General features: G+C 40.5%; 4 protein-coding genes across 4 annotated transcripts in view; all 4 read right to left on the reverse strand.

Moving 5' to 3' along the window:
• Positions 1-4652, reverse strand: part of klhl2 (kelch-like family member 2) — a 14659-nt gene extending 10007 nt beyond the window's left edge. Inside the window, exons 1-4 of the mRNA XM_008292981.1 lie at positions 4439-4652; positions 2126-2245; positions 1881-1987; positions 1621-1742 (exon numbers count right to left, since the gene is read on the reverse strand). Of these exons, the coding sequence (XP_008291203.1) occupies positions 1621-1742; positions 1881-1987; positions 2126-2245; positions 4439-4506 (417 nt within the window). The 5' untranslated portion in view covers positions 4507-4652. The remainder of the gene's footprint in view (positions 1-1620; positions 1743-1880; positions 1988-2125; positions 2246-4438) is intronic.
• Positions 4653-7465: 2813 nt separating this feature from the next.
• med28 (mediator complex subunit 28) lies at positions 7466-9921 on the reverse strand. Its single transcript, XM_008292982.1, has 4 exons — positions 9739-9921; positions 8558-8624; positions 8358-8470; positions 7466-8153 (listed from the first exon to the last, which is right to left on the reverse strand). Exons 1-4 carry the CDS (start codon positions 9895-9897, stop codon positions 7950-7952), a joined length of 543 nt encoding a protein of 180 aa, XP_008291204.1. The 5' UTR covers positions 9898-9921; the 3' UTR covers positions 7466-7949.
• Positions 9922-10531: 610 nt separating this feature from the next.
• Positions 10532-16910, reverse strand: lap3 (leucine aminopeptidase 3). Its single transcript, XM_008292983.1, has 13 exons — positions 16721-16910; positions 16381-16499; positions 14239-14293; positions 14056-14161; positions 13813-13972; positions 13550-13714; positions 13099-13257; positions 12867-12991; positions 12668-12756; positions 12454-12556; positions 11389-11468; positions 11181-11293; positions 10532-11046 (listed from the first exon to the last, which is right to left on the reverse strand). The coding sequence occupies exons 1-13, from the start codon at positions 16811-16813 to the stop codon at positions 10860-10862; spliced, it is 1554 nt and encodes a 517-aa protein (XP_008291205.1). The 5' UTR covers positions 16814-16910; the 3' UTR covers positions 10532-10859.
• A 3505-nt stretch (positions 16911-20415) lies between these two features.
• Positions 20416-22494, reverse strand: clrn2 (clarin 2). Its single transcript, XM_008292984.1, has 3 exons — positions 22242-22494; positions 20806-20985; positions 20416-20684 (listed from the first exon to the last, which is right to left on the reverse strand). Exons 1-3 carry the CDS (start codon positions 22492-22494, stop codon positions 20416-20418), a joined length of 702 nt encoding a protein of 233 aa, XP_008291206.1.
• Positions 22495-23556: the final 1062 nt, after the last annotated feature.

Here is a 23556-nt window from a genome sequence, read left to right on the forward strand (position 1 = left end):
CAATTAACCTCAACATGTTTTTGGACTGTGGGAGGAAGCCGGAGAACCCGGAGAGAACCCACGCTGCACAGGGAGAACATGCAAACTCCACGCAGAAAGATTCCAGGTGTCCTCACCGGGATGTGAACCGGCGACCTTCTAGCTGCGAGGTGACGGTGCTAACCACCACGTAACATATTTGCATAATGTCTGCATCGTTCGGCCACGCCCTCAAAAAAAAAAAAAGAAAAATTCCCTGCCACAGTTACTTGCTCAGTAGACCTGCTTCTGCTAAGGCAACATATCTCTACCTGTACTCACAGATCTGGGATAATAATCCATAACCAGTGTTATCTCACTTTTGTTGGTCCATCTGACCAATCAGAGAACTGGACTTTTAGGGAGGGGGGCCTTTAAGTTACAGTAGCGAACATAGAGTGTTTCAGGCTGAGAAGAGACGCTGCAACACTGTACTTTATTATAAAAAATGTGTTTTTTAACATCAAATCATGTAAATGTATTCTCATAGACCCAAAATAAAATGAGAAACCTGTAAATGTGCATAATATGGGCTCTTTAATTTAGAGAGGTGCCAGGTTGGTGTGCAGAACACCATCCTGTAGTCAGATGATGACGTGATCAGTCACCGAAAATAGCCCCTGCCTATCACTCCAGTTTGTTTGAGCAAAACAGTCTCTGCGATAAAACGCATGTGTGGTGGAACAACTTAAAGGAGCTTAGAGCATAACCCTTCATCCCTAAAAATAGTAGAAATTAATAGATACTTGTTACCTTCTTAGTGCAGCTCAGTACAAGTTCAAACACCAATCTGATGTTCAAACACCAATCAGTAACAACAATGTTAAAGAATAAAATAGCTGTCATTTTCCTGCTTAAGATTGCAAATACAACAGTTCCATTGAACAAGCTTCATTAAATGACAACATGTGTAGTTTGTTCAACATGTGCCTGTGCATAGCAAAGATTCAGTCAGGAAAATTACATTCATGTTGGGATAATGTTTCCGTCTCCTCCTCTGCAATACGCAGCAACTGTCTGTGATAACCGAAACACCACTGGAGCCCATATACACACTTTAATGGTAGCATAATTTAATTAATGTGAACTGATATCAGTGATAACGGATTGTTGGGAAACTGGGTTTGGTCATCACATAAAGCAAAAAAAGGTTTGCTAGGGCATGCTGAAGGGCAGGACTGTTCACTGGTTGGATGTTTGTGTATTGCATCCAAGTGCAGAATTAGGTCACCACTAAAGATTTACTGCTTTCAAGGACCCATTTCATGAGATCTTTCAAGATGGCTTTTTAGTAATTGTAGTAGGAAAATCTCATCACTAGTCATGAACTTGTGGGCAATCAGGATGAAACATGTCAACAGGCTCTAACCCTGCATCCTGACAACGACAAATAGTGTGTTTTTGTGGTTTTTCAACACACTGACATATCTTACCAGCACTGCAATAGCCATTTAGGCTTCAGAAATATGGAATTGAAATATTATTCCTATATTTAAGGCAAATCACATCCTGCAGCGTTTCCATGGATCAGCGTGAGACTGTAAATGCTGCTCGATGTGATAACACGCCACAGTTATTGAGCTAATGCATGTGTGTGTTTACCTGCACATTATCCTCTGTGACCTGTATCTCTGCTGTGTAGATGTAGTCCACCAGCAGGCCCAGAGTCCAGCCGTCCATCTCCTTTATCCTCACTCGCTTCGCTCTGCTCTCTGCCATCTCCCCTGTGAGTACATGCACTCCTATTATCCTTCCATCCCCGCAAAGGTAACAATGGCATAGTGAGCTAATCAGCATTAATGGAACTAAAAATACCAGACCTGCCAGATGTGGCACATTAAAGGATGGAAAATGGTCCTCACCTGTAAACATGGCGTGGAAGTAAGGGCTTCCAGCTGCAAGAACCACTCTGTGAGCGGCGATCTCCACATCCTCTGCCACTATGGTCACATCACACAACAGGCTCTGGCTGTATGCGCATGGAGGAGATGGAGACAGAAAGCGAGAGGGAGAAAATATGTCCGGTTACAGTTTACACACCAGAGGTACACAAAAAGGATTTGGGGATGACGAGACAACGAATGACTGAAGAGAAAGTGTGCAACACCTGCGCAGCTCGTTCATGACTTTGAACGCCTTCCTCATGTGCCGAGGGTTCAGAGTGACGGGACCTTGCCTCTCGACTCCGTCTTCTTTGTCCAGAGCATGTGGACAAAGTCTAGTGCACCTGAGAGGGACAGCACAGATACATAAACAGGAAACAAGCACACAAACACACACACAGATATAAACAGAGAACACTGCACGTGTCCGATAACCAGTGTTAGGACTTCTCTGGATGTAGTTTTAAACCACAAGCACAGTCAGAAGCTACCCAGGGTCGGACTGATTCACCAGCAAGAGATGGGTTTTTTTCATACCTACAGTTTTGTTGTCTTGATTCTTGACTTAGGAAAATAGATGCTACTTTATTAGGTCAAAGCTTGATTATCAATCAGGTGAAGCAGTCAAACTCCCAGGAGTCCAAGACCCCCAGATTCAATGTGTGTCAGCTGCTAATTTGATTAACTGTTCATTTGTGGTGCAGTCAGACCTGCAGTCTGAGACAATGTTGGCATTCTGTCTTGTCTAATTCTTACCTTAAAACCTTAATTATTAGTTTGTATTGACACGCTGCGTATTCCTAAATAAAGTGGTGTTTCCAACATTATCTCAAACTAACTGTGACACATAAAAGCTGGAGCCTTTGGAGCTGTGGCACGTTCATCCAACCAAGTTTTAGAAACACCTCCCTCCCTGTTCTGCCATAAATTCTACCTTAATAAAGATAAACATGAAACATAATGTTATTTTTGATCTGTTCTACACTTCAGTGAACAGCATCTTTAGTTACAGCTTCAGCATTTTAAACATAATCACAGAAACATCCAACAATGTAAGACTACAAGTCCTTCATTCAAGATCCTATATTAGGAAGACTGTGTAATCTTTATTAATATTATTATTATTATTGTTGTTGTTGTTGTTTTATTCAGCCATGCTACAGCCAACACCTTTTTAATTAGCTTTACCTCATGTTTTTTTCCCCTTGTTTTGTGCATTAATGGAGAGATTTTTGAATGCGAATCAAAATAAACAAATAATAATAATAATAACAATAAATATTCAAAGCAAATTTATGCCTGATATAATATCCATCCATCCATCCATCCATTATCTATCCATCTATCCATTTTCTGTACACCGCTTAATCCTCATTAGGGTCGCGGGGGGCCTGGAGTCTATCCCAGCTGACTCAGGGTGAAGGCAGGAGACACCCTGGACAGGTCACCAGTCTATCACAGAGCTACACGTTTCACGGGGAGAACATGCAAACTCCCCGCAGAAGACCGGCAACCTTCTTGCTGCGAGACAACGGTGCTAACCACTGCTCCACCTTGCAGCCCCTGATATAATATATTATTACAAAGTATTGTTAAATCGCACATACTGATGCATCAAGTAGCATTTACACAAATGTGGGTCACACCTTCGCTATGGGGTCACAAATCTGACAGGTTGAGAGAGGGAACAAGAAAACTTCTGGTTTTTTTTTTGTAAAGCATTCAGCAGTTTTAGGTGTTTACAGGCCAATAATGTGGGAAACAAGTGGTTTAATCCTTAGAATATATTGTGTTTTAGGAGATTGGGCATGTTTTATATGTAAAAGCTTGATCTGAATATCCATCCTGATTTTTAGAAAACTTCTTTTTTTGTTGTTTGCTTGAGATAATATCAATCAAAGTTGAGTGGATTTGACTCAGCAGAAATGACATGACAAAAATAGAGAAAACTTAAGTTTGATTGATGTTGTCTCAGGTAGACGATGGGAAAGTGGGTTTTCTGAAGGTTTGTGTAGATGGAGTTATCTGTTTTAGCAAATGAACTCTTCATATATAAAAATGTCATTCATATAGTGGAACCAAGAGAACCATATTGGCCTGTGAACTTGTGCTGGAGTACCAGTCATGTGTGTGTGTGCAGCACCTTAGTAAATCTACTTCATTAATTCCATCTAATTTATGCTGGTCGTGGCAAAAATCACGTGGCCCTTGTTTTCTGTCACAAACACACCCACACACACATGGCTGTGAGCAGCTAACACACACACATCCTCTGTGGCACAAACACAACCACCTCCCCAACAAACACCGACCCACAGGCTGGCTGTCGGTGATCGGGTCTCGGGTCTCGGTGGCCGGTTCCTCCCCTCCCTCCTTTCCCTCCTCCCCGGTCAGCCAACACCGGCTGGCCGCTGTCTCTGTCAATGCGGCACCATCCGTCAAGCAGCCACTGGGAAACGTCAACACACACACACACACACACAACACACACACACACACAAGCACACACACACACGGCGGCGGCTGTGTGCACTCACAGCGGATGACTGTCCATGATTCCGGTGTTGTTCAGAGGCTGAAAACTTGGCCCAGCGGCATGCACCATTCCATATCCACGGTGTCGTCTACGATGGAGCTAAATTCAGGCGTGAATCGCGGTGATCATCTGTCCAGAGGCGGGCAGACGGGCTGACGGCAGCCCCATGAAAGCAGCCTGCCTCATATAAATACACAGCCCCGACTGCGGTGACACTCTCCACCAGACACGTTGCGACCGAGCCCGGCTGCTCGTAACCAGCTGACGGCCGACGAAGCGCGCAGGAAAAAGGATCCCAGCGCCGTGTCAGATGGGGATTATTTTTGTTCTCGTTGCCCTCCTCCACCTCCTCCTCCTCCTCCTTTCCTCCTGTGTGTATATGGGTGCGAGAGGCGGACGGACAAGGGCTACCTGTTATTTTCCAATCGCTGATTAAAACGCACAAACAAGGACATGTCCGCAAAGACGGTCCTCGGAGCGGCCAAGGCGTCCCGCAAGAATGCGCTGTCTCCCTCTAGCTGTGGAAGACTGAGAGCCGGAGGAGGCTGATCGGCTCCGATACGTGATCGATACGCGTTACGTGGACGACAGGGGAGCTGCTGTCTCATCATTTAGACATGTCATTTTGACCTAGAAATTATAAAAGCCTGATTTCCTCGTCATGTCGGTGGTGAGTCAGAGCTGCATCAGAGCATTTACATGTGAATCAATATTTACTGTTTCTTCAATTGGAATTCACATTTTAGAATATTTGTTTAATGTTTTATGACTTACTAGTGAACCCCACTTTTTGATTTTTACTCAGAATTTTTTTTATAATTATTCAGATTTTTTATTGTCATTATTAAGGAACAAAAAAAAGAGTCATTACTGACATTATAATTAGGAAATCAACCATTCTTTTGACTTTTTCGGTCATTTTTTCTATCTTACATCATTCTGACTTTTCACACTTTTTATTTTCCTTTCTAATATCAAGTCAAAATTTGCCTCACAAGTAAGATTTTTAGTCAGATCAGCCTCACAATGCTGGCTCACGATATTTTACCCTAATTGCTCAATTTCTCAGAACTCCTACATGGACTTTTATTGTAATTAAACAGCCATTTATATTTTAGGATTTTGTGTATATAATGTGTGATCATGAAACATAGTTTGGACTCCAAGTGTCATCAAACTCAAAATCAGTATTTTTCTCAGTATTTTTACCTATAAAATCAAACCTTCAAGTAGTATCACAATTTTAACTTATTTTCCAAATTTATGGCAACATTTTGCTAAAAAAAAAACCCACATAACTCGAGATTTAAATGTAAAAATAAAAAAAAATTTAAAAAAACAATTTTTTGACTTACTACAAATTGACTATTATAAAGTCACTTTTGACAAAATAAGTCAAAAACATGAGAATTTGACTTAGTGTGTCACATTTTAATATATTTCATCATTTTGACTTATTAGAATATTTATTTCCTGTTTGACACTTTTGACTAAGTCAAAGATTGCCCCACAATTTTGACTTTTAATTTCAAATTTGACCTCAAATGTTGACTCAGTATCTTCTAACCTCATACTGTGTATAATTTACTTTTTATTTCTCATCATTATCACTCAGTAAGTTACACATTTTGGCTTGATATTGACTTACTATCACCATAATTCTGACATTACTCAAAACATTTGACTGTTATGTTAATTAAAACAGAAATATACGATCATTAGCTAAAATTTTGACTATGTTTCAGGAAACTCAAAGTTGTCTCAGCATGGTGTATATCATCTAATCTCATCAACTTGCTTTTGTATCTCATCATGCTGCATAGTGAATTTTGGACCAGTGAGATGGCTCCCAGATAGCACTGCATGATGGATAAAAATGTCAACATCTAAATGGCTGAAAACTTTTACATCGACCTGCATATGCCACAGTTCTGACTTACAGGTGGCTTTAGTATCTCACAACCTTGACTTATTAGCTGAAAATACTGATACATCTCATGATAATAGTGACTAACAAATGTTAATTGTGTCTCTTGCTCATGTCTTAGTCAACATTTTGCCTAGCATCCTATAAATTTGATTGTGTGGCAGAAACAGGGATCCCGAGTGAACAAGAAGATGCAGAACAAGCTGCTATAATTCAGTCCAGCCAATATTGTTTCAATTAGAGACAGTATAAATGAAAAAATGGGAGGCATTTGTCAATGAAATAATGTATTCACAATCCAGTCCTCCTCATGTCAGGACCACAGACCCCTGCTTTGTGGAAAGCTTTGTCCCTGGAGCCCATCTGTGAGGCTTTTTCTCTGGCTGTGCTGTCAGTGAACAGGCGATCGAGCTGTGAAGCTGAGCAGAACAAGTCTGTTACAGTGTGAAGACACTGAATACATTAGAGACACCAGGCTGTCAGGAGGCTCAGCCTTCGCTTATCACAAGTCACTCCTCTGTCATGTAATGCACAAGGGATGTGGAATTAAAGCTGGTGGCAAGTAGGGTTTTTTTTATTATAATGGGCAGAAAACAGTGTGTTATTTTGTGTAAATATGGTGAATATTCTAAATAATAACTTTATAAGTGACTCTATTCTAGCTACTGGAATGGTGAGTGATTAAGGGGGTGTCTCACTGATGCAGGATGAGATATTAAAGAGAAATCAAAGGAAGAAGAGTTCAAATTGAAGCACCTCCCAAAATGCTAGATCCTACAACTCCACCAACACAACTTGACAGCATCAAGGTTTCCATCCTTTCAGCTTAGTGAAAACCAAGTCCCTTAGGCTGCACAGTCCCAGATTGTAACACAAGCTCAGTCCAAGCTAAGACAACCTCTTTTGACATTATTGTCTCAGAGGACAACTGTTTTCATAGTGGAACTCATTCAGGACCCATAAACAAATCTTCACTGAGAAAATCTTCTCTGTAAAATTGGTGGAATGTCCCTTTAAATTGTGCAGACAGAGGTCACTGCAGTTTTCAATAACAACAATTTGTCCTCTGCAGGAACAAGAAAAACATAACTAAGCCTTCAGTCCAGATTCAAAATACTCACAAATTTATTTTTACAGTAAAAAACATCTGCAGAGGAAATATTTACATTAATCAAAATACAGGAAAGAAAGAAAAGCAACTATGTCATAATTCCCTCACAGCTCCAGCAAACTGTTCTTCAGTTTAGATGCAAGTTGACAGTGAATGTCACATGTGTTGTATTCTTCCTTAGCGTTTAGGTACGGTCACGTAACACTTTTGTCGCAGAAATTTTAACTCTATTGCCCGTTTACTTCAAATTAAGCTGAACACTTGATGAATGCAAGCATTAATTTCCAGTTGGGATGCCATCTTCCATCAGCTGTGCTGCACTTTCGGGTCTGAGTTCACCTTGGTTGAACTTTGACCGCACAGATGTGAACATTGTAGAAAGGTCATTATTCCTGCGTTTGCCGATTCACTGGTCAGCACATCTGTCAGTGTGGGGCTGGTTTTTTTTACTACTGTGACTGCACTTCTGGTGTGTTAGTTTGGTTTTAAAGGGGCAGGGGGTAGACTAGCTGAGGCCTGCTCCAAAAAGGCCAGTGGTCCAGGAGGCGGAAGGTCTGAGGGTTTTCGATGCTGAACGCTCACATCCTCCAGCACTTGTTGCCAGTGGTGTAGCTTGGTCAAGTGCTTCTGAACCAGCAATTCTTTTCTCTGTAGCTCATTACGCAACTCTGACACATCCTGCAGTGAGAAGAAAGAAAAAAAAAATACTTGAGAGGAAAGAAGGCCACGTTAACAAATAGAGAGGAATAATTTATCCAAAACACTTGTGTTTGAGATTAGCTAGCTTTATACTGAAATGATTGGAAAATGAAAGTAACGGAACAGTCGGGGAAGAGGGCCACTCCGAACTGAAAGAAAATGTGAGTCAGTATAATACTTTACCTCTTTCACCACCTGCTCTGGTTTCTGCACAGACAGCTGAAGCCTTTTCTGTAAGAAGAAGCACTCTGTCTGTCTGGCCACGTCCAGGAACTTCTGTATGCACTGGTCCACACCTACAGTTTGCAGACAGAAACAAATGCATCAGCGTACAGATTTCAGCATGATATACATTGATTATAGAAATACAGGGCTTCACTTACCAGTTCGAATCTCCTCCTGGTCTGTTCCGTTAACATAGTCTTGGCTTACCAGGGATGCAAAACATGCCTAAAGAATCAACAGAAATAACAATAAAGAAATTTTTTTTTTTTTTTTACCAGAGTTACAATAAAAGTGGAATTTCCAATCCCTTTGTCCTTGAATATCTGGATTAGAATAAAGATCAGAGAGTTTGCAAAGACAAGCTCTGTCCAGTGGTGTTTCGCAATGGCAGTCTGTTTCTCTGTGAATGATGGCAGCTTTCTAGCCTAAGCCATGGAGAAGTGAAACATAGTCTGAAAAGGAAAAGTCACAGTTGTAAAAATGTGTTCCTGACCCCATATGACACATAGTCTGGACTGTGATAAAAATACTAAGGGGAGATAAAGACTGTCTGCTGACCATGTGACCAGCATTTGTGACAAACCATCAGTGTTCACATCTTTGCTTGTCTGTTTTTTGTTAAGGTCAAAGCTCTGTGCAAACCAGTTAAGCTCTTCCATGCTGAACTGAGAAAAAGTCTTCATTGACTTTTTAGTCACAGGAAATATCATGCTGAAACTGATGACACAAAATTAAAAGGACACAGTTGTCTTTAATATCTGAAACGAGGGGCCAGAAACAAATGTAACCAGAAGTATGTGGACAGAGCGACAGTTTGATTGCTTCATTTTAAAGAGAGTTAGTTATACTACAGTGAGTACACCAAACCTGTCGTGTTGTGCATGCCCGTCTGTAGACAACTACAAGGGGTTCAATTTGCCAATAATACAGGCTATCTGACAATTATAGATGTAGGACATCGATTTCTGTTAGTAGCTGATTCAGGAAGAGAGAGAACCTGGGTATTGTGCTGTTTGACAATGAAAATTAACAGAAAGACGACACTACACTTAGTTTGTGTTCAGTTTGTTTGTTAGCAAACGTATGCTAATAGTCGCGACACAAACTACCGCCAGCCTGAGTAACTCAGCACCATCATAAAAACTAGCTCCTCTGATTTATCCAGATAGTAATCTATGTATGATGTGTTTAATAAAACCGCTCTGACAGACTATCTCTATAAATGTTGCAGTATAGAAGCACCAATTAATGAAGCGTTAAATATCAGCTACCGCTAGCTAAAGCAGCTAACAACTGTTAGTACAGACAGCTAACATAAGCTAAGACGTGAGCTTTCTACCTCGAACGAAGCCTCCAGTTCATCCACCAGTGTGTTGTTTCCTGGGACCCTGGTTGCGCTACCGGGGAAGCCCGGCTGACCCGGTCCACCGGGACCTCCGACGGGGTGCGCACCGGGAGGCTGCTGGCCGGGAAACATCCCACTCATGGAAGACGCCATCTTGATCCGAGTGTTTGTGGTCCGCACAGCCCGCACATGCGCACAAATAACCTAATGTTCCTGTCCAGCCAAAAGTAAGTGGACACCTCTCCTCATAGACTCTCATCAATCTGAGGATTTTTTATTTATTTTTATTTTTTTCAGAATTTTGTCGAAGACCCCTATTCTAATTAAGACAAATCTTTATACTGAAGTCAAGAATGATATTTTAGACAACTGTGTGCCTCAGACTTGTGGAAGCAGCCTGGGAAATGGGCATGTCTGCTTTCAACAAGTCTTTACTCACATGAATAAGTCATGGTCTAATAAGAAATGGTTTTCTCAGTTTGGTGTAGAAACACTAACGTGCATGCACAGACCCCCTAGCTACAAAAAACAACAACATCCAACCCCTCTGGAACGAATTAAAACACAGTCGTTGAGCTTGGGATCCAACAGCAGAGGCCAGCAACACCAGTGCTGCTGTGGCTAAACAGCATCAAATCACTGCAGCCATGTTCCAACATCTTGTGCAAGTCATGAAACCAAAAGAATGAACCCTATTTAAACAGCATCTTAATGGCCACGACTTGGGGATTCGATGTTGAACAATCCAACAGAGAAAAGGGACAACAATAGTGACATATACATCTGCTCATGTACTTAAATGCTTTTTATTTACCAATTACAGTTTATTTTTAAAACACATACATGATCATGTAAGTACTACACAGCTTCAAGTTTTTCTGCTGAAAACAAATCAGTTTGAGGAACACAATGTGTATTACAATGAGGTCTAAAAACCTTGTTAAAATGATGGTAAAGCTCCATCAGACTGTTTCAAAAAAATATTTCTATTGAATATTCCTATCTTCAGTTCCTCCATGGAACTGTTCAAATGTGTGTGGACTTTGACCCTGGGCGTTCAGCTCTGTTCATGTAGAAAGACTCCTGTTGTGCCATGTCAGACTTTTGTGTCCATCTCAGCTGCTGTTAGCCAGCCCGGCAGCAAACTCCACCAGGGTGCGTGTTGGTCTCCCAGACATGCCTTTCCTCAGGTAGGGAATTTCATCTTTGTTGCTCATCACGCCAGCAATGTCCAGATGAGCCCAGTGAGGAGCTGTTACAAACTCCCTCAAGAATGCAGCTGCTGTGCACGCGCCGCCAGAACTAGAAAGAAATCAACAGACACACTCGTAAAATGCAGGGAAACCGTGAACCACAAGCCATGACCAGACTCCGCTGCTACTCTGATGCGTCTTGCAGGGGCTGCGAGGGATTACTGTGTGCGGTGAGATACGTACCGGCTGTACTTGCCGATGTTGTTGAGGTCGGCCAGCTGGCTGTCAGTCACCTGTCTGGTGTAGTGCTGGAACAGAGGCATCCGCCACACTCTGTCACCTGTCACAACACTAGCCTTCACACACACACAGACAGACACACACAGACACACATTTGTCAACAGAGGAGCTGGGAGACGGAGACGATGTGTTTACTGTGTATCTGCAGTACCTTGTGCAGCTGCTCCCAGAGCCAGTCAGAATTCGTAAACACTCCTGTTGCTGCTGAGCCAAGAGCTACATCCATTGCACCTTGGAGAGAGAAGAAGCAACATTTTAATATTTAGTCATCATAGTGTTAACTCCTCCATATTTACTCGTATAATAATCTCAGTCTAATTGCTTTCACATCAACCAACAAAGAAAACAAGAGGCACTTTGATTGCCTCATGGGCTGCTATCTCCATGACAACAGTTCATGTATGCTCACACTACGAGTAGCTTGTCATCAAGGCTGAGTCAAAGCCAAAACAATGACTTTAATGTCTCATACCATGATGTAAAACTGATGCCAATGTTTAACCCTCTGAACCCCAAAACCCACTGTTGGGTTTGAAAGGCATGTTGTCTTTCTGAAATCGCCAAAATCACACCATTTATCACAGCCAAAAGCCACAAAACTTCCCACTTGTTCTGGGATTTTTCTCTTGGAAAAACAACCAAATCTAAGCTTAAAATAGTGATACTTCATCAAAATTACTTAATTCTACATTTCTCATGTAGAAATAAACTATTTTCTTGAACCAGCTCACAAAGCCATGACTGATTCAGTTGCGACAAACAATCACAGGACAACAATTCAGGGACTTTCCAGCTGAACTGAAGACTGCGTTTACACAGAGCAAGCAGGAGACAGATATGGAAACAAATTAAAAATGTAAGGAGTGAAATCTATAGTATGCAGAATCACAATTTTCCAGTATCACTAACACCTCTGGGAACTTGGGAAATGTTGTAAAAATTAAGCACATAATTGAAGAACTCTAATTTTCTTTTCTTTTTTTTTCTTCTTTTTTTTAATTAACAGCATATATAATTGAGTCATACTGTACAGAGGACAATTTTGAGTTCTCTGTACTTCTAGCCGTGGTTGTGTTGTTTCCATAGAGGTTCATGACTTAATATTGCTGTGAGTAGTTAGCCCACAGTGAGTAAAAATGTGATGGGAGCAAGAAACATGCAGAAACTGTTTAGGGTTCATACAGTTTAAAAAAAAAATAAAAATCAGAGATCCCACCTGTTAGAGTAGCAACATTGACGATGGCCCTGGGTTTGAAGGTGTGTCCGTAACAGAGTGCATCAGCGAGGATCAGTCGGCCCTCTGCATCTGTGTTATCAACCTGAACACAGCAACAGTAAAACCTGTTCATCTGTACACACAAACATGGAGATGCACAAACACACTCGGAGGGCTGTTGAAATCTGTCACCTGTCATCATGGATCCACCCACCTGGATTGTTTTGCCATTCTTGGCTGTGATAACATCACCTGGCTTCGTCGCCTTTCCACTGGGCATGTTCTCACACAGGGGGGCCAGACCTGATTGAATCAGGGCAGTGAGCTCTTTGTAGACATGCTCAGACGCTCTCATGCATCATATATGGCTGAAGCAAATATTGTTGGAGGGGATTGAATGTTAAAAAGCTCACCAATAATGTTGACCGGCAGTTTCAGCGCTGCTGCCGTGACGATGGATGAGCATACGGTGGCGGCTCCACCCATATCAGCTCTCATTGCATCCATAGACTGAGAGGGCTTCAGAGAAATACCACCACTACAGACACAGAGCGAGGAGAGGGTCACTGCAGTGACAGCACTGTATTGTATAAATGAGGTGTGTTCCATTAGATATCCTCATGACCACAGCAGATTATGGTTTACCTGTCAAATGTGATGCCTTTGCCCACTAGCAGCAGCGGTGGCTGCTTACTGTCAGGTGAACCGTTGTAATGTAGCTCCAGGAAGACTGGGGGCTCCTCTGAGCCTTTCGACACACTGAGGAAGGCTCCCATTTGTTGCTCCACTATCCAAGCCTGGGATCTGCAAAAAAAGAAAAAACTTAATGTAGACAGAAAATCAGACCAGACCTTATGTTCGGTGATTAGCTATTGATCAGCTGAGCCGTTAATAGAATGATTGTATTAGTTTTGTGCTTTACATTTTAAAGAGCTGAGTCCGACTGAAGACACTCAGTGTGTCCTGAACATTACATTGCTAGTTTTAGGATATCACATTTTTCTGTCATGTTGCTGCTAACATTCTAACAGCTTCTGAATATCTAAAGTAATGTCAATCAATCAGTGCCATCAAAGTTGACAAATGATGCACAAACCTCTTATTTATCGTGACTCGTTCGGCATGTGGAGCAAGTTTCTCTTCGATGGTGTTTGCAAAAGCAGTAGGAGTGACGTGATTGGCTGGAGCTTCCATGAGAAGCCGTGCCAGGTTTTGTCCTTCTGCATACATGACACCTTTCTCCCATCCGGCCATGTCAGCACTAAGAACACACAGACAGAAGATGTCACGTTGTACATCACTATTTACCACAACTTCAAAGACCTATGAAACTCAGTGAGCCCCGGTGTGTCGATGTACCTTCCATGAAGCTGCGCTGTCACTTTGGTTTTCTTTTTGGATTTGAGTTGATCGTACTGAAACAAACCCAGAATGGCACCTTCTGCTGCTGACTGCGCATTGCCACAGCTGTCCACCTCCACGTGGTTCACCTCCAGGTCCTGAAGCGCCCGGCAGCCAGCTGAGCACACACAGAAAAACACACAGATATCAGTCAGGAACCAAATCATAGAAACCATAGAAAGATGAAGGTATTTGTCTTACTTGACACTGCCTGCCGGATGTTCTCCTTGCTGGTGTCCCAGTTCTCTGCCCCGCAAACACCTGCATTGTTCTTACCCAGGCCGACTACTGCTACACACGGGAAGTCCTGGAAAAGACACAGGGAAGGTTATTCCAAAGTCATCAAGTGACAGGGTTTATAAAACCACTGTGACACTTTGTTACCTTGTGAATGCCATAAAATGTTCTGCTTTTGCCTTTCTTGAGTGCGGGTCCAGAGCTGGGAAATGCAAAATAAAAAGTTTATGAAGTAAAACGTTTGACAGAATGGACACTGATCTGAAACAAGTTAGTCAGGCTGCGTTCGCCTGATATTCATGAGTAACAACATGGTTTGTTTTGCCTGTTTTGCATTTTTGATTCCAAAAACAAGGACACACCAATCATACTTCTTCAGTTTTGTTTTTTTCTTTTTTGTAAGTAAGATATACAGATGAATGTCACTCAGCACATCTGCCTGATACCTGATCAGTTTAATAGTATACAATAATAAAATAATATATACAATAATAAGAATTCAGATATAATCAATTTCACTGAGTCGCTGAGTTTTTTTTTTTTGCAGCAGCAGCAGCAGCAGACACTTTTACAAATGCAGACCTAAACACTAGAAAAAAAACTTCTTAAAACACCTGGCTGCTTTTCTTTTTTCTGTTGCCAACTGAAACAAATGTATTAATGGAGGAGAAAAAGGGGCAGAAAAGATCTCAAATATCCATATTTTCACAGTAAGGCATCAAGACAATGTATGCAGTGTATCCACTGTATCCTCAGTGACTGCAGTAGATGTTGCAGTAGAATCTCTGGATTTTGTAATCACTAAACACTACGATGAAGTATCTTAATATGTCATATATTTATATTACTCCATTGTGTAAAAACAGTATTTCACCTCAAGGTGTTAAATCTGAACGCAACTAACATTTTACTAATGACAATATGCACTCAGTTTACGAACACACCTAGCACACACAAATACAACAATCCTGCACTAAATCTTATTTTTCACAAATGTTAGACTGCTTGGTTGTTATTGTTGTTGATTAAACTTCCAAAAGATAAACTTTGAACATCTACAGATAAAAGAAAACTGACCGAAACTTCTTGCAAGCACCTGTCAATGAAGACCAGATTATCAAAAAGTTCCCGACAAAGGGAATAATGAACTCTCAAGCTTAATGAGAGCTGCTGATTGAACTTGTGAAATCATTTATTTAGACTAATTAAGTTTGTGGTGTCTTCTAGCTGCAATGTTTTAAACCGATAGGTGTTTCTAATATATCGGTAGGCCAATTTCATCTGTTGATACTGGCCTGTCACATTTATATCAATATCACACAACATATAATATATCAGACAACATATATGTTGATACCGATATATATGTGTGACTTATCTGCATTATGAAACCTTTCTTTCATGGAATATAATAGAGATACTTGGAGTAATTTGGAGATAGTGTCATCACATAGTTTAACAAGCAGAGCAGCTGTGACTACACTCTTTACAAAACTCTTGTCTGTAGCACATGTAGCAGACTGCATATCACAGGTGAGCAGACAGTGGTGCACAGTTAAGCTGTATCTTCATGGTACAGTCATCCTCATATGAATTCATACCCTTCCATTAAAGAAAATGCAAAATTCACAATAGTCACTCAAATAACTAGAAACTGAAAAAAATAATAGTAGATAAGAGAGTTATATGACTGAGAGTTACAGAAAACACTTTGCAGTGAGTGCCTCAAAAGGTTGTTCAACAAAATAGCAGTTTACCGGTCCCATCACGTTTGTTTGCTTGTTTTTTTATTTTGTTTTTAAATATTTCTGTTGAACCACAATTCAAAAGCAATGTCATGATTTTCATTCAGTTTTTATTTACTATTACTTTTGTCAATTTCAACTTATTTTAGTGACAGCTGTTTTTTCCGTCGTTAATGGGAGGGTATGAATACATTTGAGGACGACTGTAAGTTTCCAACTAGTTTGTGGAAGAAAAAAAGAAGAAAGGAATTGAGAACTTCTTACTCCCTAAAACTGGTATCAGCCCTAAAATTATTTTATTGGTTGAGCTTTAATATTGTCTCCAATGATAGCAGAACCAAGATTGCAGGTTTAGACTCCAAAATTACCCTAAAGACATATCTGTTGGCAAATTTTAACAACAATTTTTACAACATTCTAAAAATCATAGAGGTAGAACTATAGTAGGACGGCTGCAGTACACTGCATTAGCTTCACATTACAACTGGTTGCTGTCAACACAAAACAAGACGTGCTGCCAGTCTACAGGTTAGCAGAGACTCACATTTTCAGCAGCTCTGACAGTTTTCCAGACAGAGACTTATCAAACCCTGCTGCAGCCTCAGTGAGATGAAGGCTGCCCTCCTCTCCCTCCTCCTTGTCAAACACTCCCAGCACCAGACCCTGCGCAGACACACGAACACAGCAGCTCGGTTTATTATGGACAGAGAGAAGATGCAGAAGGTGAAAACACTCAAACACGCCCACACCCCGATGAAGCAGCACACCACCTAAACTCGCACACAGTTGAATAGATTAGACCCCGCGAAACACAGTGTGAAGTGTGGATGAGTCCTGCCTGAGTCACTGCTGTAACTCTGTCAGCTGCAGGGGAAACTACTCACTTTTCTGTCGCTCAGGTGAGTCTGTGAGACACAAAATGACCTGCAGGAGTTCGTCCGCACCGCCGGCTGCACAGCTCTCCTCACGAGAAACATTGTCACCTGCTGAACATATATACCTGAAAAAAAAAACTACTTGTCCACAGATTTAAAGGTCGTACACATGTGCGAAATGAACGGAAGCGTAACAACCTCACAGCGTCGCGTTTTTACTACGTCACCAACAAGTGACCAGATAGGCCTTTGTCGCCACCTAGCGACAGATGTAAATATAGGGAGAAACTAGCATGTTGGTTTGTCCACCTTTAAACACGTTTAACATTATTTTTCTGCTAATCTCTTTAACATTTCAAACTATTAAACACCTTAGGCAGCTTTACAGGTGATATAGTCTCGCTTATCTAACAAATTCTTTTGTACATAAGGAAAAAAACATCTAATTTAGCTGACATAAAGCTACCAAAAGTAGGTAACAGCATCCCAGAAAGCAGGGAAGGTTCCCATAACGTTGGCTAGCATTATAATCTACAAGTTTTATTAATGTTTGAAAGAAAAATATGTTAATTTAATGTTCAAAGAACTTTTTAAGGATATTTATCATTATAATTTTTAATGTGACGATGAAGTTAAAAGTTTGCGAAGGCGGAACATTTTAACATACAGAGGATGTTTGGAAGATGTTGTCAGATTATGTTACATGATAGCAAAAAAGAATGTTCTCAAGCCAACATTCAAAGAAAGTTTTCAAGATCAAGGCCATTAAAAGAATGTGTGTTTATGAAATGTTCCTGTAATTGAATAACAAAGTTGAAACGTTTTGCCATCAATAGTCTGACAATATTTTGGGAATGTTTCTGTCAAGGTAGTACATCTAGAAAAAGTTCTCACAATGTTGCATAATGACAAAGGAAGGAGGTTCTCCATGCAACAAACATAAAATGTTCTAAGAACGTTTTTAAAGAACTTTATCCTGCCTTTAAGAAGAACATTCTGGGAAATAAAAGAACTTTGCAGAACATATATTATATTATATTTTTGAAATAAAAGATTTATAGTTGGGTTTGTGCAATTTAAATACACACACTTTAGATTTTATTTATGTGTCTATGCATTTAATTTAAATCTAGAAATTTTTTATATGTATTTTATGTCATTTAGTTTTTACAAGCGTTTGTCAAAGAGGCTTTCCATTATCTGCAACAAACAGACACAAAACTTTACTTTCGTATTAGCCGGTTATTAATAGGAATGTATTTCCCAGTGAAGACTCTCTCACACACTCGACATGAAAAAAACTCAATATCATTCTTTTTCTTGCTATTACTATTTGTGGTAGTTTTAGGCCTCCAGCCATTTCATAAGCAAACTTTTTTTTTCATAATGTATACCACAAATGCACTATTGTTGTTCTTCAAACCAACAACAACAACAAAAAAAAACATTTGTGTTAAAGTACAAATAAATTATATCTGAGAGATCTATCTCCTTTTCAAANTTTGTGTTAAAGTACAAATAAATTATATCTGAGAGATCTATCTCCTTTTCAAAAGTTATTGTTTCTCAGATTAGGTTATTTTTTGAGAAAAATAGAATGTAATGTACTGTAGACAGTATCTTAAAGGACAAAGACAAAGCATCAGTACCTTGGAGGTCATACATTTAACAAAAACACAAAGAGAAAGAATTGTTTACTGTAGTTAATGTTTAATTGATGTATTATATATGCAACAAATACAAGCTTATCAGATGTTTAAACTCAAGTTTCTCTGAATACGAGGATGCAACTTGAAGAAAAATAACAAAAAGCCCTGCATTCAACTCTGCAAAAGTTTCATCTATTACACATTATAAAAGTCTTTCAACAACGCTCAAGCTAATTTGCAAAGATGTTTTGCAACATGCTCAAAATAGTTTTAGTTTTGACCTGCATACAGAGCTGCAAATATAGAACTGAATGAAACTCAAAGTTCCTTCCTTTAACTCTTCCCATTTATGCATGGTCATGCTATCATTTGTTGCACTATTTCAGCCACTTCAACTGGTAAAACCTGTTTAAATGAATCAAAGATAACCATGCAAATGATGATAATGCAAATATAAATAAATGAACAAAAGACTTGACTTACACCAAATACTTGAGATTTTACTCTGATGTCATGAAGTGCTATTTAAAAAGTCTACATATTACAGTCCATACATACAGTGAAAAACATACAAACAGTACAGAATGTCTACGGTCCAAGGACATGGAGGTTGAGATTGAAGGTCCGAGGCTTTTTCAGTTCCATCACGCTTTGATCCTCTGCAGCAGCAAACATCAACCAACACAGATAACAGAACAAAACACTTGTTTATTCTGTCTCCGCCTCTGCTGTGATTTTCTGTTAACAGAGTCAATAAGTGAGCAATGAGTTTGATGGGAGCAGCCACCAACAGGTATTAAGTCTTGTAGTCTGTCTCTGTCAGGATGAACAGGAGACTGAACTGTGACGCTGCTGATGTACATTGTGACTGCTTGGCATCATTTTAAAGGAAATTACAAAGAACAGCCTGTGCTCTCAGGTTTATTTTGTGGTCCGGGTTCTATGAGGACTGTGACACCAGGAAGTTTCTCATTTTCTTCTTTAGTGAACTGTCATCGCTTTGACATTTTTTCTTTTTTTTCTGCTTGAAACTCGTGCATCTTATGGAAATTTGACATCTATTGCACGTCTATCTGTCCTGAAAGAAGGATCCCAACTCTGCTGCTGCCCTTTTGGGGATGTGTCCTTTCTTTCCAGTTAAAGTGTTTTTTGGGGTTTTTTTTTGTTTTTCTTTATCTGACTCAAAGAGGACATAGTGAACAGCACAGATTCTAAAGCACACCAAGGAAAACTTGTCATTCTGGGTTATAAAAATATGTGATTCAACTTTTACTCTGAAAGAGTAAATATAAACATTATGTCAGTGTTTCTGTCAATCCAATCCCATCAAAGCTAATTTAATACTTTAAAATGATTTTGAACAGCTTTAAGACAGCGAGTCTAACGCTGAACAAGTTGGCAATGGGTCTGGCTTCCAATGGCCTCAGAAGTTTTGAACTCTGTATGTCTCAGCTGTTCTGTTAATCTAATCAAAAATGTCTTTGGGTAAATATGCCACTAAGTTAATGCACCATTACCTGATCTTGCAGCCAAGTCTCAATCAAAAGGAGTCCCTCAGTCAAGATGTAGTTTCAAGACTTAAAGTTATTCATTATGTCTTTTCCAAAATTCTTGTAGTTTATAAAATTACCACACAGGAAAGCTGCTATCTGCTGCCAGTCAGGCATTGAGAAGCTCAGTGCAATAAACTGAGTGTGACAGAAACTGGGCCTCATGAGGACCCAGAAGCTCCCAGTTCCTCTAGCAGGTTAAATCATGTGTCACGGCTCTTTGAGTGAACAAGTACCTTTCAGTCAATGGTTGAATCCTTCAATGAATTCATACTGACAAATTAAAATAATTATCAGTGAAAAACTATTTGTCAAATGAGAATTTACATAAAAACAGTGTCACAAGACTGTAATTCTGGCTGTAATGAGCCTAGAAGTCATGTAGATTACAAAAGGCAGGGGCTCTGGCACTGTGTTGGTTTCACTCTGCTGTCAGTCTTTGCAGTTTGCTCTTATCAGCCCTCAGTGACAGAAATGCTAACAACACTGTCCTCTGGTCGGTCCTTCAGTAGAGCAGGTCCAGAGCAGTGATAGTGGGTTCTTCGGGTTTCTTGGGCTCTGGTTTGGGCATCTTAATCCGACTCATGGCAACCACTCCACAGACAGCAAAGTGAGTCGCAACACTGCCGACACCGAGCCAGAAAGACCAGTCCAGGCTGTCATCCAGGACCACGAGCACAAACAGGTTCTCCCGATAGTTTGCCACCCGGTCAGTCAGGCTGTGGTGTCTAACAGCTGCCAGGAAACACAGAACACCAAGGGAACCGAACAGAGCTGGAAACACAAGAAGAGGGTAATTAGGGGAGAAAGGCATTCTAGGAGAGGAATGGGAATAGAGTAATCAAAGATTCACGAAAAAAATTTGGGCCTGGACGAAAGATTCAGTCTGACATACCAGCGATGCAGTTCCACAGATAGAGGCCCTTGTGCCCTTTGATGCTCTGGTAGGGAACCTTGCGCGCGTTGTAAATGCAGAAAGACAGACTGACCAGTGCGAAGCCGACCGCCACCAGCAGGAACAGAATCACCATCATGTGAAGGCCACCATTCAACGTCCGCACAAGCTTTGGGAAAACTAGAGAACCGGACAGACAAGAGAAACACACATAATGTCATCACTGGGAGTCAAGAAGAAGAAGAAGGTGGGGCAATAATAACAACGGTGAGGACACTGAGGTTATGTCCTCCCAGTTATTATTATTATTTTGGGGAATTTTAGCATGAGCTTATATGTGTAGCTTTTATAAGAGGATTCCAGTGTCTTTCCACTGTGTTCAAAATGTACCTCTTTTAGACTAGCAACTTAAAATACAGATAAAGATTTCCACAGATTTTTTGAGGCACTGTAGAGAAGACAACCAGTAAGGTCATCCAGGTAACCATGTGTGTAACAGTGTAAGGGGTGTGTCTGTATTCATTTTTTCACATTGCACTCGTTTTTTTTAAGCAATGTGACAAAGCATTTGCACTTTTATTTCATTTATTTATTTATTTTCATTTGTTTTTATCCTGGATGCTTATTTTATTGTTGTATGAGTGGTGTGTGTTGTCTGTGCAGCAGACCCCTCTGTCTAAACCAAATTTATCCCAAGGGAAACAGATAAAGACACCTTAACCTTCACTTTTACCGCTCTCCTTCTCTCTATGGCTTAGAATCTATTAGTTTTGTTAGTGGTAAAACGGTTAGAGAAAATAGTTATTACACAATCAAATTGGGGTTTTGGGGTTGTGTTATGTTTCAGTGGCTGGTGTGATTATCATTGTTGTTATTATTATTATTATTATTATTATTATTATTATTTGCTGATAAAGTAGTACTAAATGTTAGAAATACATTGAATAATGCAATATTTTCTGACAAAAACACCAAGTGTGTAGTTACAAAAGTCATTAATAAACGGTTTAACGTCATTTGTGCAGTTGTGACTGTAATTAGGTCATAAAAATGTATCTTTTTTGGAATGTGGCAACACAAAAGTTCTTCATATGAGTCAAAACCTATCTAGAAAGCACAATTTGTCACAACTTCATTTGCTCTACAGGGTGCCTTATTGCAAAGTGTTAGGTCTACCATTCATTATGATACAGTAAAGAAAAATTAAATAGGATTAGATTATTCTACATCAGAGAAACTTGCATGTTAAGCATCATCTTTATTCAAAATATGCTTGAGAAACCGATCATTAAAAGCTTGGTTGATGGGCTATGGTTGTACAGCAACTCATTTTATCTTAAGTCTGATTATTTATTTCATCGCACATTAGTCTTTGTAACCAATGTAGAGACTCTGGGCCTCCGTTTGGCAGAGCAACAGGCTGTATCTGATCTTACTGTAGATTTTGGAGCGCCTTCTCCCGAGCCCGCACTTCTTGGTCTTGCCTCCCTGGAACAATCCATAATAAATGTCCCCGATGAACTGGTCCAGCTCCGGATCGGACGCGTTCACGATGTCCACCCCGGTTTTACACAGGATCCTTCCGGTAACCCACCGCTCCGTGGACAGGGCCACCACCAGGAGGACCACCGACAAGATGCAGAGCACCGAGGCCACCGAGAACGTTATCCGTTTCCACAGAGAAGGCATCTTACGAGCCCATGGCGCCCCGAGGAAAGCGACACGACGCCGGGCAGCGACCGCGGTGCGCGCTGGGCGATCACCATGAGTTTATTCTGCAGTTTAAAAAAGGAAAACGAATCATAATCGGACTTTAAAAGGCGGCCTCTCGTAGTGTGATGTCGCATGTATTGATGCGTGAGTCACAAGGGCGCAGAAACTGAACCTATGGCGGTCAAAGAGATCCCTTACCGGGAGAAACTCTATCCGAGCTCTGCGCACGGTTTCTGCTCCCTCTCTCTGTCACTCTCCTCTTTATTCATGGGTCGAATTAACCTTTGCGACTTGGCCTTTGGAAGCAGGAGTGTGCCATCTGATTGGTGACCTTAGTGGAAGCTACAGCTGTAAAATCATAAGGGCAGTCAAATCTGTCACCAAGACAGATGTGGTTCATTATAAGGCAGAGCCCAAAGGTCAGCTCAGAGCATTAACAAAAGGCTTGGTGACCCTCTCATCCCTGCAAGCTCCTCTTATTAATTAAGCTGTATCTTGTGTATATCTGTGGTTTAAACTGCATTTGATGGACTCAAATACACCTTTGAGCAGCATACTTAACATGAGTCACACTTTCTGTTACAGTAGTACAATAGGTTGCTTCATAACTTCTCATTAAAGTGCTTTACCAGACAGGATTTGTCATCGAAAACATGATCAGACTGTAAAATATCACCAACTGTAAGAATATATTTACATTGTTTTACATTTCCACGAAAAGTTTTTATTTATTTTTTAGATTTATATTGTGATATGGCCAACAAATTAATAGAAAATCCAATAGAAAGTGTCTTAGTGAGACGATGGGCCACCATGTGTTGCAGGAGCAGCTTTAGTGCAGCTTGGTATTGATTCTCAAAGGCTCTGAAACTCTACTGGAGGGACGAGACATAATTATTTCAAAACATATTCCCTCATTTGGTGTTTTGAGGATGGAGGTTTTGGAACATAATTGAAAATCTCTCATAGGTGTTCCAATGTGTGCAGGCCTTGGACCGCTCATGCCCTATGGATGGGTACTATGATCCTGGGAGAGAC

The sequence above is a fragment of the Stegastes partitus genome, unplaced genomic scaffold (assembly GCF_000690725.1).
Source record: "Stegastes partitus isolate 25-593 unplaced genomic scaffold, Stegastes_partitus-1.0.2 Scaffold850, whole genome shotgun sequence".
NCBI lineage: Eukaryota > Metazoa > Chordata > Actinopteri > Pomacentridae > Stegastes > Stegastes partitus.